This window comes from Sebastes fasciatus, chromosome 5 (genome assembly GCF_043250625.1).
Source record: "Sebastes fasciatus isolate fSebFas1 chromosome 5, fSebFas1.pri, whole genome shotgun sequence".
Lineage (NCBI taxonomy): Eukaryota > Metazoa > Chordata > Actinopteri > Perciformes > Sebastidae > Sebastes > Sebastes fasciatus.
In genome coordinates this window covers 6,076,660-6,097,154 of record NC_133799.1, presented here as the reverse complement: position 1 = coordinate 6,097,154, position 20,495 = coordinate 6,076,660, and the positions used below count along the sequence as shown (strand labels likewise).

General features: G+C 39.3%; 1 protein-coding gene and 1 long non-coding RNA gene across 2 annotated transcripts; one reads left to right on the top strand and one right to left on the bottom strand.

Annotated features, from left to right (window-relative positions):
• Positions 1-8,169: 8,169 nt before the first annotated feature.
• LOC141767437 (uncharacterized) lies at positions 8,170-15,334 on the bottom strand. Its single transcript, XR_012593843.1, has 3 exons — positions 14,893-15,334; positions 14,657-14,731; positions 8,170-14,084 (listed from the first exon to the last, which is right to left on the bottom strand). It is a non-coding gene; the product is annotated as an uncharacterized LOC141767437 (long non-coding RNA).
• A 1,269-nt stretch (positions 15,335-16,603) lies between these two features.
• LOC141767435 (transcription factor JunD-like) lies at positions 16,604-18,792 on the top strand. The gene has a single exon (XM_074634726.1). It carries the CDS (start codon positions 16,752-16,754, stop codon positions 17,616-17,618), a length of 867 nt encoding a protein of 288 aa, XP_074490827.1. The 5' UTR covers positions 16,604-16,751; the 3' UTR covers positions 17,619-18,792.
• Positions 18,793-20,495: the final 1,703 nt, after the last annotated feature.

The following is a 20,495-nucleotide window of genomic DNA, read 5'->3' as shown; positions in this document are numbered from 1 at the left end:
GGATGCGTTGAGTTCATGTGGGGGGAAGGCGAGGAATATTTTCCTCCCAAAATGCATGCATAATATCCAAGATGGCATTTGTGAGGGAGAAAAAAAACACTATTTTCCACTGCCTCTGAAGTCAGTGCTCAAGGAGCGTGCTAAATCATATCATCTTCATTGCTAGGCTGAATTGTTGACCGTGCTAACAGGCTTTGACTGTGTGTGTGTGTGTGTGTGTGTGTGTGTGTGTGTTGGGGGTGTGGGGGCTAATCTCAGTGCTGGGCTATTGAGTCCTCCTCCTCTTCTTTACCACCCACACATCTCTTCCACACACAAACCACTGCAGTCGCCAGCCAATCACTACGTCTCTTCCTTTCTATTCCTTTTACCTGCGTCACACTGCATGTGTTGCCATGGTGATCACTGATGCTCCCCCCACACTTTATCTCTCTGCCTCTCTCAGTATGAGGATGAAGCCGACTTGTGGCTGATGATGCAGGCAGGCTGCACACGTCATCACTTCCCTCGGGAAGAAGGCTTATTTTTACCACTGGGCACAAAGTATACCAAGCTGCCCAACATATTTATGGAACCGCATCTAATCCCAGCCTGCCTGGAAAAACATCTCTCTCTCTCTCTCTCTCTCTCTCTCCCTCTCCATTCATCTCACAGAAATGTTGTTTCTTCAAAGGCATATTTTTAACCCTTGAATTGAGATGACAGCACTTGTTTTAGTGTCTGCACTGTTTTATCTGTGATACTGTATTTATCACCAAAGGGAGATTCCACACACATTCTCACCGTGCACATGGAGCTCAGAGCTCGGTGGTCACAGTCACCCCAGGTGCACTAGCCTGACAGCCGGTAGAGATTCAGGGGCACATTTACAACAGGATTGCGCGTTTTTTGTGGCCGCTAAACCTGCACAAATAAGACAAAAAGAAACCGTGTCATTTTCGAAGCAACCGCAAAAGGTGATATGCACCCGTAACTGTAACCTGACTCTGTCGGATGGTTTGTTTCACAGAACCATCTGAGAAGCCATCATTGGAAACTGTTTGGAAAAGGGCAGGCACTTTCAAAAACTAATTGGCAGGTGATTGGATGAACCATTTGTCAATCAAGCTAACGAAAGCGAAACTAACTGAAGGCGAAAACATCTCCTTTGTTTTGGGATACAATGACAGTTGTGTCATGTAAAATCCCGTGCTCGTAGGAGAGCTTTATTAATTTATAAAGCTCTCCTACATGTAATTTTTGAAAATACATGAGAAAAAAAGATTTTTTTTAAAATGAATGAAAAATAAGATTATATAATTGAATAAACTATTTATTTCCCTCTCCCTCCTATCCCAAATCATAACTAATATTGAGAACTGCTGTTATAACTTTTGAATATGGTAAAAAGGCAAAATGAGGTATTTACCGCTAGGAAGAACACACCGAGGCTACCTTATCAAATAGCAAGCTTTTGTGAACACTATTTTCAAATGAGTTTATGGCGCTAGGGCATCATACGTGGGGAGATTAAAAATCCCTTGTACAAAATGAGGTTCATATGGCTAACTAGCTAGTAATAGCACCTGTGACAGACACCTGGCAGACCTGGAGAGCCTCTGGACAAGTGTCATGAGGACTTTCTAGTCGGTTGGCGAGAGGCTCACCGATGCTTGCCAATGCCTCGCAGACACATCCCAGTTATCTAGCATGCTAAATATCTGGACCTGTTCGACCTGGACCATTGGCAACAACCAATGAGAGTGCGAAACACGGGTTGAGAAGAACCCTGGGGGAGGGGGGTCGCCTGTAACAATAGGAACTTACTATGTGTATTGCACTGGCAACACGGTTGGTTGTTGTTGTTGTTGCACCTATAAGAAGAAATATTAAAAAAGATTATGGAAACCGGTGGAAACAGGCTATTTTGTGAACAATTTTGTGTTGTGCCAACAACAACATCAGCAATGTGTCAACCTCATCTGGGACTTCTCCTGGTTAGTGGAGCGGCTAACATCCATTTTTCAGTCAAATCGTGCAAATAGTGATACAAGCACCAAATTTGGCATGATGATTCCCAAGGGGTCACTTAGCAAATATAAACGATCGGCCACTTGAAAATCCAAGATGGCCACCAAATTGACCTGCCGTTAATGGTTTCTCTCATAGAAATTCATCTACTTGGTCAATTTGAGTGATCTTGGTGTCAAATTATGTGTTTTCTAGCATGCTGGATTTTATTTTGATAGTTTTAATAATTTTGATCTGCAATATGGTGGCCATTTTTCAAGATGGCTGTCAAATTTACTCGCGGAGAATGTTTTTCTTAAAGAAATGCATGTACTTGGTCAACTTGAACGATTGTGATATAGAATTATATGTTTTCTGGTATGCTATCTAATTTTACAGCTTTAACATCCTCCAATACGTTTTTTTTTAAACTTTTGGCTGTCCAGTGAGTCTTTGCTTTGTGGTGTTTGCATGGCTCAATTGGCTTGTAGGCCTACTGTTGTAGATATCAATAGCTGCTGTTGCCATAGGTGTAGGGGCTTAGTGGTAGAGGTAGTACCTTTGTTTCAGAAGTCAGCCACATCCTCCAGGATGGACTACTGGCACTGGTTCTCACTACTTGCCCAACTCTCACCTATGGCTCCATGAAGTTGCTAGTGCACGGCAACGGCCACACCCCGGGACACCATGTTGGCTCACGGGCTGAACTAGGTGAGGGTAGCACACAGAGTCTCTCTGTGATGGAGTATGTCTAGCTCCAAATATCAAAGTGCATAGAGTCAACGAACCAGCCATCTTTATCCATAAGGTTCCAACCCAACTGCCAGAATTGTCACAACAGCAGAGAACTGTAAAGGAGTGATTGTCGGGCACTACCAGGGGCAATCGCTGCTGTGTAACTCAGAATGGGGTTTAACGTCAGCTAAGTAGGATTCAGCATTATACTTAGTGTCCCAAATGCTGCTTACTACCAACCCCTGATCAGTTTTAAGCAGCCACACCTGAATCGACAGGATGTGCAAGCGCGGGAGAGCCATGCCGAGGATAATGGGGTTTCAGTTATCCAGATAGTGTACAGATTGCGTAAAATAATGCATGAACCTAGCTATATCCCATACAAGCAAGTGCCCGTGATACAGGGTGGTAAAAGGATAAACCTTCGACCCTAAACATCACAATGGCTTTAAACCAAAAATCAACTGAAAAATGTTGACACACTGACTGGGCCAAGTTTTGCCTTTGTCAAATGGACAAGAATGAGGGCCTTACTTCTCCACATATAAATCCCAACAAAAGAGTAGGTGATGGGTACAGCCTCTTGGCAAGGAAAATTCCCAGATTCCATGCAGTCAGTCAGCTACCAGTCAAGCGTGACCCAGCAAGACTAGACGACGGTAGTGGGATAGAGGAAACCTTGATGAAGAAATAACACCAAGTTACAAAGAGCTGAAAAGAGATCAACCCCTTCAACTGTTACAGATGAGAACAGCTGCAACAAAATACCACGGAGGGTCAGAGATACTCTATCCCCCAAATGCTTTCTGTGCGAGGAAGAAGGGGGCAACTTAAGATAAGCAATGACCATGAAAATGAATGAAAGACTAAATGACTGTGCAAAACTTTCAGTGATGGAAAGCGCCTTCTCAAACTGAGTGCTGGAGATGTCATCCTGCTTGCTTGGCTGCTCTGTACAAACGAGAACGAGCCTATCTGAATGCCCAACAGCTGCAGAAGAAAGAAGAGCTGGCCCAGAAGAAGGAAGCAAATATGGAGAAGCAGTCCACCTGGCAAAGATTGCTCAGATGATACGTCGTGACATGTTTCAGCATAAATCAGAATTCAACAGCACGTCTCATGATGGGTACCTTGAAGATACCGTCACACCATTCCTGCTTCAGTTTGTATGTATGATTGAACATGGAGTTGATATCAAGTCACAACTCCAGAATGGCGCATCAAAATCTGACTTTGCAACTGTTACAGTACAGCTGTTTTGCCAAATACAGGGAAGGATTGCAGGTCCACAGGCACTCCAAGGACAGGAAGACACCTTTTGCTATGTATGTTGGCCTGTCTGTGTTTGCCAAGACCAGAAAGAGGCAACTGATATATATGTTGGTGTGGGAACCTCATGGATAAAGATGGCTGGTTCGTTGACTCTATGCACTTTGAAATTTGGAGCTAGAAATACTCCATCACACAGAGACTCTCACCTAGTTCAGCCCGTGAGCCAACACGGTGTCCCGGGGTGTGGCCGTTGCCGTGCACTAGCAACTTCATGGAGCCATAGGTGAGATTTGGGCAGGTAGTGTGAACCAGTGCCAGTAGTCCATCCTGGAGGATGTGGCTGACTTCTGAAACAAAGGTACTACCTCTACCACTAAGCCCCTACACCTATGGCAACAGCAGCTATTGATATCTGCAACAGTAGGCCTACAAGCCAATTGAGCCATGCAAACACCACAAAGCAAAGACTCACCGGACAGCCAAAAGTAAAAAAAAGAACGTATTGGAGGATTTTAAAGCTGTAAAAATTATTAGATTAGATAGCATACCAGAAAACATATAATTCTACATCACAATCATTCAAATTGACCAAGTACATGCATTTCTTTAAGAAAAACATTCTCCGCAAGTAAATTTGACAGCCATCTTGAAAAATGGCCACCATATTGAAGTTAAAAATTGTTAAAACTATCAAAATAAGATCCAACATGCTAGAAAACACATAATTTGACACCAAGATCACTCAAATTGACCAAGTAGATGAATTTCTATGAGAGAAACCATTAACGGCAGGTCAATTTGGCGGCCATCTTGAAAAATGGCCGCCATCTTGGATTTTCAAGTGGCCGATCGTTTATATTTGCTAAGTGACCCCTCGGGAATCATCATGCCAAATTTGGTGCTTGTATCACTATTTGCATGATTTTTCCACTATCCGCTCCACTAGGTGAAAGACCTTGTAGTGTGTGACCCCTTGTCTCCTGTCAGTCATCAAGTGTGAAAACCACGACGACTAAAGACGATTAAAGACGATTAAAGACTCACGATTACAAGACAGCAAGTTGTGTAGTGTGAACAGTACAACGATCTGACGACATTGAGTTGTGTAATGTGAACTTGGATTTAGATGCCCTCAGACTCTCTTGCCAGTCCTTTAACCTGACATCCCCTACCACCTACACACCTGTTTCCACTTTCCTTCATCAGCCCTGCAGTTTATAACCATCCCTTTTCCACACCCTGCCAGTTGTCATGTACTTCTTACCTGTGCTTCCTAGCTTCTTTAAACCTGTTGTCTGTTACCTGAAACCTTGGATTCTGTAAATTGTTACCTACCTGAACCTCTGCCTTTATACTTTTGATTTCTTTACTTGCCCCTTGTTGGATTTCTTTGCCTGTTTAGACTGACTTCCCTGTTTTGACAAATAAACAAAACAACAAATCAAGTTATTGTTACTGTTAGCTGTTTAGCCTGGAGCACCTTCATGAGCGGTCTCTGACGTAGCTACAGCTCGCTAGCTAACCTATGAGCTGTTGGTGGGTTATAGTTAACGTTAACTAAGTTAGGTAGCCAGTTAGTTAGAAACAATTAAAAACAACAATAACTACCTGTAAAAATGAAATGGACTGTAGTTACAAGAGACGGTCAACTGGCCGTAACCGCAAATAGTGAAGCGGCCGTTAGTGTGTTCTCCCGCCCTCTCGCGCTGGGTGTGGCTTCCAACGGTCGCAGCATGCGCCTGTCAGGTTCACTGTGGCTCCGACTAACTCCTGGAGACAACTGGTGGCTCCGACTAACTCCTGGAGACAACTGGCTAACAAGTCTCTATCCCATTGGAACTAGTGATGGGAATTCCGTCTCTTTTTAGTGATCCAGATCATTTGGCTGAGCTCACCAAGAAGAGCCGGCTCTTTCGGCTCCCAAACGGCTCTCCATTTTTACCACTTCTGCCTTTTATAATTCAGCCAAATGTAGCACTGTTTTGACCTATTATTAGTATGTGTGCACATATATCACTTAAATTATTCAATATATTTATACTAAACATTCTAATTTCCAGAATACCATAATTTTACATGCTCACTCGTTCGCAACCGACACATCACTAATTGGAACAGCACTACTTACTGACTAAAAGCAATTACCCTCACCAAAATGAAGTTTATTCATGTGTTCTATTAGTATACTTCTTTTGAACTTAAAATAAAGTAAAGAGTGTATACTTTCAGTTTACTTTTTTGTAGGCCTACTCATCGGAGATATACTTAAAAGTGTAGCCTACTCAAGTATACTTGGCACGTACTGACAAGTATACTTAAAAGTCTATACTGATATCATAAAAATATGACCAGTTTTTAATATTTAACATCATTGTAACATAACGTAAAAACAATGCCAATTATTATTATTACATGATTATAGATATTATATTAAAGAATATATTATAATATATTAATATTGTATATGTTTCATTTATGTTTCTATCGGATTGAGTTCATTTATATGTATAAATGTAATTGTTTATGAAATTAACTTATTTAATGGTGCAGTTATATTGTTATAGGGATGGGGGAGGGGGGATATAATTTGTTTATACAATTATTTCTGTGATTTATTGGATTTTGTACAGAATACCAATAAAAAGACTCTGAGCAAAAAAAAGAAAAAAAAGAATATAGAGTATGTTGAAGGCACAGATGATCAGTAGGCTACCTATAGAAATATTATTGGAATTATACAGGGACTGAATCTTATTTTATTTTCAATATCGTAGGCCTCGTTGTTTCCCACCTGCATATATTTTTAATACAGCTGTGTTCAACATTTTTGATAGGCTTCATATATATATACATATATATGTGTACATATATTCATTTATCAAGCAAAAATGCCCCTTAAATGTGAGAATGTGCTGCTTTTCTGTTTTATATCATTATAGATTTAACATCTTTGGATTCTGAACTGCTGAAGACGTAATAATAAAGACAAAATAATGTTTCACAATATACAGTATTCAGGTTCAAGTCGAATTTATTTGTATAGGCCAATATCACATAAAATGGGCTTTACAAGCCCACAGCATTAATTCTCTATCCATTCTTTCTAAGAAGTTCTTCACAGATGGGAACAGAGCATGTAGATGCATGCTATATGGGAGTCCATCACCATACAAGCTCAAAACAAGCAGAGACAAGCCACCATTTAGAAGAAATTCTAGCTTTAGTTTTTCTTTTTCACAGATGGTAAAACAAGAAACAAAACATTTATAAAGAAACACATATGATAACAAACATAAAATATAAAAAGACAATAACTTTGCCCATTGCTTGAGGGTTCAGTAGCTTCATTTAGAAATTTGTAATTTTTCAAGTATAGTTTTGTCAAGCCATAAATAGATTGTTAGTTCAGAGGAACAGTGAATAATATCAGCAAAATGTATATAACGTAAATCTTAACCTATGACTACCCAGAGTAATAGTGGTTAGAGGATCGATCGCGGGGGCACATACTGCAGGAAACTGGTGGTGATGCCTCTAGCTTGTACCTTGTACGTGACTGCGGGAGGAAACCTGGGCACCAAGGGGAAACCCACACTGACATGGGCTAGAACAGGAAAACACACAACGGATCAGGACCGATATTCAAACTCACTTTGGTTGCTCAGGTGTCATAGCAACCACTGAGCCACAGTATCACCCAGCAGCAGCAGAGTTTCTGTTCGGATGTGGCAGATCAACCTGTTATCCCCCCACATTCAGTGCAGAGGTTTCAATCATCTTTTAACATATTCCAAACACATATATAAAAAGCTTAACCTGCTGTGGCTATCAAATTCTTCTCAAATTTAAGGTAATGTTTAACATTAAAAACCAGACAATCAGCCCCAAGGGTGATATAAAAATGGCACGAGACAGTTACAAAATCTTTCCACAAAATGTAATTTACATTTTTCTGTTTCATATTCTGGTTGGAAAATGGATGGAAACCTCCATTTGAGGTTAATGAAGCACATTGCTTAACACTTCTGTCTCTACTATCACACCTAGTTGCTACGGGGAAAATAAGATGAACTAATATTGATTCTGTGGGACTATTAGAGCTGCAAAATAAGAATAAATAAAAAAATATCGGAAAATTATAATAATTAAGTAAGGGTATTATAAAACAAATAAATAACAAGAAGTAAGAAAGATAAGTAGCCTAGTATAGCACTATATAGACTTTCAGTAACAAACTTCAGTCAGGAAAAACTTTTAAATAAGCAAGGAAACAGATAAAAACTAGAATTACCACCTCGTGGTTGTATGCCTCTGCCAACTGTCCAAAACGTCATCACTACATCACTTTATCCTGTTAGACATGTGTGTGAAATTGTCATAATTAGAACATGGATTCTTGAGTTATGGCCAAAAACGTATTTTGTGGGGTCACAGTGACCTCGACCTTTGACCTTTGACCACCAAATTCTAATCAGTTCATCCTTGAGTCCAGGTGGACGTTTGCGCCAAATTTAAAGAAATTCCCTCGTGGTGTTCCTGAGATATCGCGTTCACGGAAATGGGTCGGACGCACACTTATATGGACGGACGGACAACCCGAAAACATAATACCTCCAGCCACGGCTATCACCGGCAATAAAAAGGAATACATATAATTAAATATCAAATTAATTTAACTGGTTATACTGAAATCTCTTAGTGTGAAGACTCTAAATATATAAATATGGGGTAACATTAGGGTGCGATGTTCCAGTTTTTGTATCAGTACTATGTTCTGTAAAAAATATTAATCACATAAGCTATCAACAGCTTATGTTTAACCATGAAAAGGTGTAGTCCTATTGAGGTTTTGTGGTTAAGTGTGTGAAACTGTGGGCGTGTGTTTGCGTGTGGGCACGGGTGTGTTTTGTACAAACCAACAATAAAACTCTCTCTCTTGGTGCACAGGGTTCCCACATCCTCCATCAGCGTGGAACTTCCTACTGTACATTGAAACTACGTCATCAGACCCAGTGGAGCAGGTTAGTGGGACAGATGCATGTGTACATATACTCACTTACAGTATATACTTCAGATTAACTGAATCCTAAAAGTATGTTGAACCAAAAAATCCCATTCTCATCCCTTTAAAAAGAAGAAGTCCATGTTGTGAGGACACAACACGCGCCTCCAGATCATGAAATAGGCCTGCCTAAAATGTTAAATGTAAAAGGGTTCTGCGGTTCAGTGTGAAGGCCATATATAGGCCTTCACACTGAACTGCAGAACCATTTTTTCATGATCTGATCTTTAATTTAATTAAAATGTAGCTATTTACATATTTATGGTGACTGAATGTTACTTAAGGCTGCTTTGTGTTTTAAGATCAACATATTCTCATACAACAGTTCGTATGATATCTTATGAAAAAGTTATTCCTCCTTTTTTGTTAGATTTCCTACGAATGTCCAGCAACATGTGTCAATTTCCGCTCGTTAAATACATACAGTCTTTTCAAAATAAACGTCAGTCTTCACAGGAAACAAATTCTTTAGGTTTTTGCAATAAAACGTCTTACTTAAGTTTAGGAAAGGATCGACTTGGTTAGGTTTTGGCAATAAAACTACTTAGTTAGGTTTAGGAAAAGATTGCGTTTTGGCTTAAAATAATTCAGGAAGTACATACGTAATTTCGTGACAAATACATCAACGTTGACTTCTGGTTTCACACAGGACAAGACTGCTGGTCTCCTGGGCGAAGGTTCAATATTAGGTGAATTACACACAAATTGATTTTGTGGTATATACATGAATTATAGCGCATAACCTTTCATAGGTATAGCTACGAACAGTGTAGGAGAATAGCCTGTTTAAGATATTCCAAACAGTCACACTTGAAGGTTGGGTGAAATGCCAGTGTTGTGACTAATAGAGCCTCCCTCTCAGAATGACCTATAGTAGCTCATCCTGTCAGACTCATCGGATGAACATCTATAAATGTCAAGTAGAGCAGCTCATTCTGTCAGGTAGGAAATATCTATCTGAATACAACCTATTAATATATATATATAGAATATTTTTACGCCTTTGAAACATAGTGCCTTCAAATAAAGCTTGTGAGCTTGTGTTTACAACATGGGTTATCATGTACACAATATGCTTGGTGTTCAAGTGGTTAAGTGAGAACACTGCAGCCAAGCAACGGCAATATTAACGTTACTGTCGGCGTCTAGAAGCCACAGAGGCTAACAATTTAGCAAGTTAGCAAGTGGGTAACATAATGCAGTAAATACAAAGACATAATGACAGAGGAAAAAGATGAGGCCGTTTGCAATATCAACATTTTCCTCAGACATATAAAATTATTATTCACTGAAAAATTAACTTCCATGGCCTCCGCCATTTCTGACAGCGTCAACAAACACGTCACAACTCGTAAACTTTTAGAAACTTTCCTCTTACGAAGTCGTGAATACCACAAGAAGGGACACATGGACTCTTCTCGGGAACACGGTAAACACGACCCCATTTGAAGGCACTAATACACTGCGTGCATTGGTAGGTCACTCTGAGCGTTAGCTCTATTTGACAGAACACAGGCCGCCATATAGCGAGGCGAGACATGATATTGGTTCAAATGGAGATAGCAGCACACAGTTTTAATCTTTCCTGGAAGGCATTCATGTGTTGCACTGAGTTGGAAACATGCAGAGTAACATAAACAGTTTGTAAAGAACAAAAATGGAGCGCTTGAGTGAGAAAATCAATTGCTGCTAAGTTTTTTCACCTTATGTTAGTAGCTTTTACACCTGGCCAGTCGCTGTGTGAAGTCGACGTGAATGTCAGATTGACAGTTTCAGAAAGTTACAAAAATTGTTCAGATTCTGACGTTGGTGTGGGGGGAGGGCACTTTGGTCGTAGCATGTTGATGCCTTTAAGGCTTAATGTTGTTCTAAAAACACATATAATAACTTATCATCATATATCATCAACATTAGCACCAAAGAGATCCAATATCACATCACCACAGCTGCAGATAGAGCAACATATTCCTACAAACCCAGAATGATCATGTTTGAAAGATAAGTGCTGTAAAAGGGAATGAGATCTAAGATTTTGTTGGACATGTTTTATTTTTGAGCACACATGCCCACACAAAGTCACATACCATTCAGGCACTGTATCACTGTTAGCCTGACATTTATCTCATTAACTTCTTTGAAAGAATGCGAATGCCTTGCAAGCTTACCCAATATCTAAGTGCATCCATGGTTCGCTTGCCAAACCATTTGGTTCACAAGAAATTCATAGAAATGAAGGTGAAAGTAAACTTTAATTAAAGTTTCTGTCTGACAGAAGAAGATGAATGCTCATTTAATACCTTCAACCACACTTCAACCACATGTTGCTCAATACAGTACAAAACGTTCCTGATCTCTTCTACTGTATGCTCTGGCACAGCGGACGTTGAACCGTTCCAACCGATGCCAAGCATTCCTGACAGCTCATCACTATCTGTCTTGACTTGCAGCAATAACCAACACTCACCGATGACAATCATTGCTAGAGGCCTGGACTTACTACTCAGCTCACGTTGACTCCTGTTTGAAGAATTTGCAAGACATATGACACTATTATTCATGTAAAAGAGTGTTTTTATCTGGAACACTTTATCATGACAGGAATCTAACAGGGTTATTGAATGGAGAGGGAACAATGCGGCACCATACAGGTATCTTTTATGATAAAAAAATAGGTATCTTTTGGCAACCATTTTAAAATACAATTCATTTTTAAATGTATTTCCTACCTGCAAAGTATGTTGATCACAGAGCCGGCCGCCACGTTTCTACAGTAGCCCAGAACTCCTGCTTTGGCCGGAGTCGATAACGTTACTCGCTCCGGAGTTAACACACGTCGTCACTCCACTCTGCCGCCGGGAAACAAAAACACGGGAAACCTCTGTTGGTCTTGAGGAGCTGCAGCATTTATTTCTGCACAAACGGCAACTTCCACTGAACGTTCATTTGATAGTCTCAGAGCTAAACTAACTCTGTCTTCTGCTCCACTAGCTCACTTGTTTGCTCACGCACATTTGCCGTTGTTCTCTCTCTCTCTTGCTTCACCGCTCACTTCCAACCTACACACACTCTACACACTGACTGCTATTCTCCAAATGACCTACGCTACTCTTACAATAGCTCTAGAGACGGCAATTTGTGTATTCACGTTGGCCACCGTAGATTTTCTACACACTATGCACGCGGCAGAGTTTTCAATCTACAATCTTATCGCTAGATGCAGCCAGATGTTACACACTGGACCATTAAATTAAAATGTATAAATCCAGTTTGAAAATTTAAATTTGAAATTATTGTCATTATTGCCATTTTGAAAATGAAGATGAATGTCCACTTTACTTTGAATTTCATTTTAATTTTGGCAGTGATATGTTTTGGAGTAAATTATTAACTAATTATTATTAATTATGAAATCAAAATTGTAGTTTAACATTTTGAATTTTGTCATACATCATGCACACACACAAAAGAATTTGATTTGATGATTTGATTTAAATTTTTTTTTTTCTCTGGAATTCTTCACTGTGTTGTCTAATAATAGGAAAATTAAATAATGCAAAATAAAATGTTGAATTACTAATTAACTTTAGCTATTAGTATAGCTAATGTTAAATAGTTATTGCTTACTCAAATATAAAGATGTTGTTGGTTTACATTGTGAATTTGATACCTAACAAAGGTCCATGATCGAAAAAACATTGTATATCTAATAAACTCGGTGCTGACAGTGTGCAGGAATTCATCATTTTCTCTTGCACTTGCAACTGTATTACAACAATAACGGAACTCTACAATAATGTCACATTTAAAGAGATACTCCAACCAAAATCTATTTTTTGAGTATCAAACAGCCAGCCCATTCTCATTCCCAGAGTGTCAAATACTGAGGCTTTGTCACAGCCGTCGACATTCGGTACGAGCGCACACGGTGCCCTTTAGCGGTGGTATGAAACACACCTGGCGTTCCATTAACTAAAATGTAAACCCATCCGCGGCAACACTAAACGCTCTGAGAAAGTGTGCCGGGAGTGCGGTGACGTAACAAACACAAGGCTTTCATCCAGGAGGACCCGTGTTCACAACGTTCGGTTTCATTTTCGCTGTACAAACGTAGTAGTTTTAAGCCCAACCATGTAGTTCTTTCCTATAGTGGTTTTGATGCCAAAATTGTGACGCTAAGAAGCGTGACAAACAGTAGACTATATGTGACGAGTTGGGATGAGAATGTGTGGTAAACTCTCACTTCCTGTAGGTTTGAAAAGGGGCTGCAAAGGTATGCCGTTTTATTCTTCATGAACAACAGCAGCTGTATAATGTCGGTTACACTAGATTCTACTTCTGATTGATCAACCACGATTTATTTTCATGGTTAAGAATCTATTTCCAAATGTCCCTGATACTGACAACAAAATCTCCTTTCAACAATCATTGTTTCACCAAAATAAAACTAAACACACCGCCTCCGTGCCTTGATTTTACACATTGATTACAAGATAATTTAGAACATTTGAATGGATATTTCCACAGTTAAGAGGAAATTATTTAATCTGACAATAACAACGTGTAATACCACATTACTAAAAAACACAATATTTGTCGTGTTTACGTCTTTGTAAATGTATTTTGCTCACATTGTGTACTGGTGTGTTATAAATTAAATGGAAAGGGAAATGAAAGAATGTGGCGTGTGTCTGTGTGTCTTGTGTGTGTGTGTGTGTGTGTGTTACATCCTTTTCCAGCTACCGCCTGCCCTTATTTTTCATGACTGCGGGCTCAGCACCCCCACTCTCTCTTCACTGATACTCAGCTTTTAGACTAAAATATCTCTCCTCTGTTGGTTTACTCCCCCCACTTCCATTTCCGCCACAGCGTTGAGAGATGTGACATCACAGGATCCATCACGTGATCCACCCACACAAACCTCTGCAGTGATAGATGGGGCCTACCTGTGACGCACATACCTCCTCTGTGTGTAACCCTTTGCAAGCCAGAGCGCTGTTTGGTAGTGAAGGAAACTATTTGGCTCCATCTGTTATGAACAAAACACAAACAACATCACATGAAAAGGGAGGAAACCAAACACAGACTGGTCACATTAAAGGAACAGTTCAATTTATTTATTTATTGTGAAGTGCGTTTATGGTACACAATATTGATTTTTATAAAAGTATGGTAAATTATAGGAGTTAGAAAATGTAGTAAGATTATTAAGTGAAACAAAATGAGCCTATTGAATGTGACAGGAGGGAAAGTCTGGAAAATTCCTGACAAAATGTACCAACCTTGGACAAACAGAGCTTCTGATATGAGAAGTGTTCACCAAACATGCACTGAAGATTTCCACCTCATTCATTCCACTTTTAAAGAAATCCACTTAAAACAGACATATTCTTTAAACTCTTCTAGTTAATCTGGAAATGAAGATACTAATTAAAAATGTAAATTTGATATCAGTTCAAAAATGGAAAGTGAAATTGGAAAATCTGTGATGTCAAAAGGAAACTCTTGTGTGGAAACTGAAATTATCATGTGACTTTTTCAAAGAATGGGTGTGTTGGGTGCGTGATCCAACTCAAAAACATCTTGAAGCTGTGAACTGACCTCGAGTGTTGAAATCAGATTAGTTTCAGATTCAACTTCTCCAAATTCTGTTGTGCAGGAATACGAGTGTCTTGGCTGAGGGCATAAAACAGAAGTAAGCCTTTTCTGAGGAGATGAACAACTGTTCATGTCCTGAATTATGCAATCTGACTTTTCCATTATATCCTGCAGTTAAGCAATTATCATTCTCACATTAAATATGTAAAAAATAAAAATGATAACATGATGAAACATACCAGACTTTATTAGTTTGAAATGTTTGTAGTTTATCTCTCCTCTCCATGGCAATAGAACTGGGACCAAAGATCATCTATTGAGAAGATGAATAACTCAGGAGTTGAAAAAATCTTAACACAAGGTCCATTTTTTACAGTTTTTTCACCAGAGCTTACAACCACATCTTATGGTCATCCTCAGCAGATGCTCGTTATGGTGAAATATAACAAGCCTACACCTATAACTATAACTGAGCATGATTGAATCCTGTGTTCTCTGTTAAACATCATTGAGAGTCATTACAAACTTTCTAATTTCATTTTACTACCCAATGACGATGAAGGGCTTGAATCTTGAATCTTGAAAATGTCATATTAGTTGTTTTTCAAGGTAAATATTTAGGGACTGATGGAAAAGAGGATGTTTAGTTATCCCTATACCAAATGTTTGCTGTGTTTTGGGAAAAACCCACAAAAATATCTCTCAGCAGTGATTAAAAGGAAAAAGAAAACTTCCTTTCGAAGAAATCCACATTTGCAATAAAGGAAAAACCCAAGGACATTGAAAAGACTTTGGATGGTCAGTTATGGACTTCCTGAAAAATAACGTCATGGATTCCCATTTTGTTTTTTCAGATTACCTGTCTCATGCACCACTGTCAGGATATAGCGACCGTTTTATAAAAATAACTTTTTTTTATAAAAACAAAAATAAAAAAAATAACTTTTCATATTTGCTCCAATTCTAGCCCACTGCAGATTTAATTGGTAAAGGTCAATATCCTTCAAATGGATGCTCTAATCCCAGGCATGGCCATAATAACAAAGTAACTAGTTAACTAGGTAATAGCTATTTTTTTCACCAAAATGCAGTTTTACCTCTGGGTGATAAAGAGACTCTGTAATGGAGTCCAAAGAGGTCTGTGTTATGATGTTTTTCTTTTTTAACAGTTGCCAGTTTATGTATATGTATATAAATAAAAACATGAATAGCCTTCAAACTCCAGCTGTAGGAAATCTAAACCCTTGATTGGACATACTGAAATAAACAAACATCATCTTTTATAGATAGATTGCTTATAGCATAATACTGATGTAGCCTACCAGGAGTAGTGCAGTATACAGCACTGCCTCCTGTTTATAGGTCTGTACTTGGACACAGGATACAGGGCTGATGATATCTATCTATCTATCTATCTATCTATCTATCTATCTATCTATCTATCTATCTATCTGTCTCTCTGTCTGTCTGTCTGTCTGTCTGTCTGTCTGTCTGTCTGTCTGTCTGTCTGTCTGTCTGTCCATCCATCCATCCATCCATCCATCCATCTATCTCTCTATCTATGTTATCTACCCATCCATCCATCCATCCATCCATCAAACCATCCATCTATCTATCTATCTATCTATCTATCTATCTATCTATCTATCTATCTATCTATCTATCTATCTATCTATCTATCTATCTATCTATCTATCTATCTATCTATCTATCTATCTATCTATCTATCTATCTATCTATCTATCTATCCATCTATCTATCTATCTTATCTATCTATAGGTCTGTACTTGGACACAGGATACAGAGCAGAGTGAGACCTCACTGCTCTGTTTGTCCCATCATTATTTAAATAACAGTATAATTTCTACCCAATGCGCGCCTGCGCGCTGATGTGACATAATGGAACGTGCCAGCCTAGAAAAGCTCGAGGCGGTGCGCGCAGGCGTGCAGAAGACTCACAGAGCTGCTCGAGAGCACCAGCCTGCTATAGAGAACTATTATAGACATATTATTATTATTATTGTTATTATTAAACATCTGACTCTCTACTGTGAGGTGATGGCTGACGCACCGCTGTGAGGAGAGAGAGTTATAGATAATGATGAAGAAGGATATTAATAGCTTGAGTCTTGAAGCGGACCTGAAACCGCATCTCCGGGGGGACGCAGAGAGCCTCCTCAGCCACCCGGACCTGGGGCTGCTCAAACTGGCCTCTCCGGAGCTGGAGAGGCTCATCATCCAGTCCAACGGCATGGTCACCACCACGCCGACCAGTCCGGCCCAGTTCCTCTACCCGAAGACGGTGACGGTGACGGACGAGCAGGAGTTCGCGGAGGGCTTCGTGAAGGCTCTGGAGGATCTGCACAAGCAGAACCAGCTGAGTGGAGCCGGGAACACCAACCTGGACCTGGGAGCCAACATCCAGACCTCCACCGTGGTGCAGCAGCCGGATCTACCGGTGTATACAAACCTGAACAGCTACGGTAGTGGACCACTGGAGACTACTGTCAACTACTCCACGGACACGGTCCCGTTTCCTCCTCCTCCTCCTCCTCAGCATCATCTGGAGTCAGCTCCTCCGCAGCATCAGCACCACAGACCAGACCTGTCTCTGTCTCTGTCTCGGGTCCAGCCGCCGCTAAAAGAGGAGCCCCAGACGGTCCCGGACGTGCAGAGCTTCGGAGACAGTCCTCCGCTGTCCCCCATCGACATTGACTGTCAGGAGTCAATGAAAGCCGAGAGGAAGAGGCTCAGGAACCGGATCGCAGCATCCAAGTGTCGGATGCGCAAACTGGAGCGCATCTCCAGGCTGGAGGACAAGGTCAAGTCTCTGAAGAGCCACAACACGGACCTGGCGTCCACGGCCAGTCTGCTGCGGGACCAGGTGGCTCAGCTGAAACAGAAAGTCCTCACTCATGTCAGCAGTGGATGCCAGCTGCTGCCACACGAAGTCCAAGTACACTAGACAGACTTGGGCTACTGACCAGACCAGCACATAAGCTTCATGGACTTTGTTAGTGTTGGTTCTTCTTCTGTATGTAGCCCAGATGTGTGCAGATGCCATCCAGATGTGTGCAGATGTCATCCAGTGGAATGGCACATAAGCTTCATGGACTTTGTTAATGTTGGTTCTTCTGTATGTAGCCCAGATGTGTGCAGATGTCATCCAGTGGAATGTGCCAATAAGCCTCATAGGCCAGACTGTACATTAATAATCGCCTTTTTAAATAATTTTGATTGGCAAAATGTAAAAAAAAATACTTGGTGAAACAAAATTCAACATGATGGTTGATGAGACTCTGCTGCTATAATCGGCCAACAAATTATTTGCATATTTTAATTCGTGAAGCAATTTTCCTGGATCCACATTACAATGGAGAGCACGAATCAGTATGGGATTTTTTAATATAAACAATAGCTAATTGGTTTGTTGTATTTATGCCGAATTGAAGAACGTTTGCCTTTTAATATGTCGATGTATGAAATCCTGTTCTACCTCGTATATATGTTTACTGGTGAACAAGGTAAAGTTAAATTGCAGCTTTCTTCAATGGCATTTGGCCATTGGACTGGACTTTTCTGATGAGAAATATAGGCACTTATTGGGGCTCAACTTTATGACAGAAGGCACATAATTACACCTCTGTAAACGTGTTTACAGACTGACTGTTATATACAGTCTCAAACATGGACCAAACAGATGTACATTATTTCTACAGTAATATTGATATAATACCTATTTATGACAGATATCCTTAACATATGAGGATGTGGCTGTAAGAAAAAAATGCACCCACATTTGATATGTAAAAGATAATCTATATATATATATATATATATATATATATATAGACCATTTATTTCTCTAGGGAACAATTTGCATGTTGTTTGCATACTCGAATGTTGCCCACAGCTGGGTGTCAAAGGGTGCAATTAATCAGTGTTTATAATCTTTACTAAAAACATGTATTTATCTATTTTTTACTCTACTGTGTTTACCTATTGCATTGTGTTCTTGTTTTAATGTGAAGAGTCGTAACCTTTTTGTTGCTGTCACCTCTATAGCCTACAGTTGTTTGGCTGTATGCCGCTGTGTTCTGAATTAAATGCTGCTCAGCAATAAACACTGTTTTCCTCCATTTTGGTGAAACTCTCATATTTACATGCATGTTGGCAAAGTCATAGGCAATGTGTGCAACAGTGAACCAGCTATTGGTGGTGGATGGGTGGTATATAGGCCTTCAGGCCCATAGAAGTCTGTCAAATATTCAAGACATATTGTACAGTAACCATTAATTTGAACATTATGTTCAGTTTCATATTCAACTAACAGGGTTGACTGCAGAATCAGTTTTGTCTTTCATTGTACATTAGTCTCAAGAATAACATGGAAAATAGTTTCTATTATGTTACAGTATGTTAAATAATATAAAGACAGTAAGAAATTGTATAGTACATTTATAGCTGCTCCTCTGATGGAGACTGAATTAGAGAAGTCAGTGTTGTGTAATAAGAGGATTTTGGAAATGTGTGTCATATCATCACCCTGGTGTCTTTCTCCCTCTGCTGGATAATTGAGAAATTGCAAATGATGTTGACACACTAAAGGTTGAAATGACGTTTTGGTGAATATGTTGGAACAGTTTCTGATATCCTGACAGACATCAGTCTACAACAGTGTGAGTGTGGATGCGTTTCACTGATTACTCAGCAAGGCAGAATTAAATGGGATTAGATGGGGTTCCTTATCTACGTAGGGGTCCTTAAAATCAGGATGAAATCAAACTATTAATTATATCGGCTTTTCAGCAACACTCTTTGATGTTAGCCAGTCAGTGTCGTCCAACTATGATGAGCAGGAAGCTCTTGTTTGACTATAGTTTAAAAAACAATTAGAAAAACAACAAAATGTAATTTTCATAAAGCTATTTTCGATTAATATAAGATATGGTTTTTGTGAGTCAATTTATATCAAGTGTGGGAATTTAATTTTATTTATTTTCTTATTATTATTATTATTTATTTTAAATAAAACATATTATAATTTATATTCTATAATTGTTAATTATTACTATTTTTATTATTACTATTATTATTATTACTACTACTACTACCATTTTTTCCTCCTCCCTTTTTTTGAATACTTTATTTTTCAATTTACAGTTGATATCTCTTATTATATGTACATATTATTTTAAATATATATATTACTCTATGTAGTTCATACCTTTTTTTTATTTTTAGTGTCCAATGATGATGAGTCTAAATGTATATTTTTCATTGTTAGAAGAATAAAATCATTGGAAAACTATACATTATACAGAGCCCTAATGGAGGCCTCCCTCACAAACAAAAACTGTGTATAATTTCAAAAGCCATGTGATGGAGGGATAAAAAAACATTTAATGTTTCAGCTGAGTTAAAATGTAGAAACAGAGATGTTGCTTTGGGCATGTTCAAGCGGTCACGGTAGGAAGGTAGCATGCCGCCAGTCACTCCGAGGCAGGAATAGATGGGAGTTTGGCAAAACTTAGCATAACTAACAACAATATCAGAAACTAACAGCCCACTACCACGTGTATCCCTTTATGCCTGCCCTGTCACTCATGATATCATATATCCTGATATCCTTTGCTGATATTGTTGTTTGTTGGGAAAATGTAACAAACGAGCCACTTTGGATCATAGATTTCATGTGAATTCACCTGGTTAGTCTATTTGATGTCAGGAGCACCGGGTACAAATATTTTGTACACTTACAGAGTACAAATCTGTGTACGTTTTTCCTATAAGCAACAATCTGAAGAGCTACTTCTTGCTGCACAATATATTTCTACATCGT

Coding starts and splice junctions, on each gene's coding strand:
- LOC141767435 (XM_074634726.1), top strand. CDS start 16,752: ATGATGAAGAAGGATATTAATAGCTTGAGTCTTGAAGCGGACCTGAAA.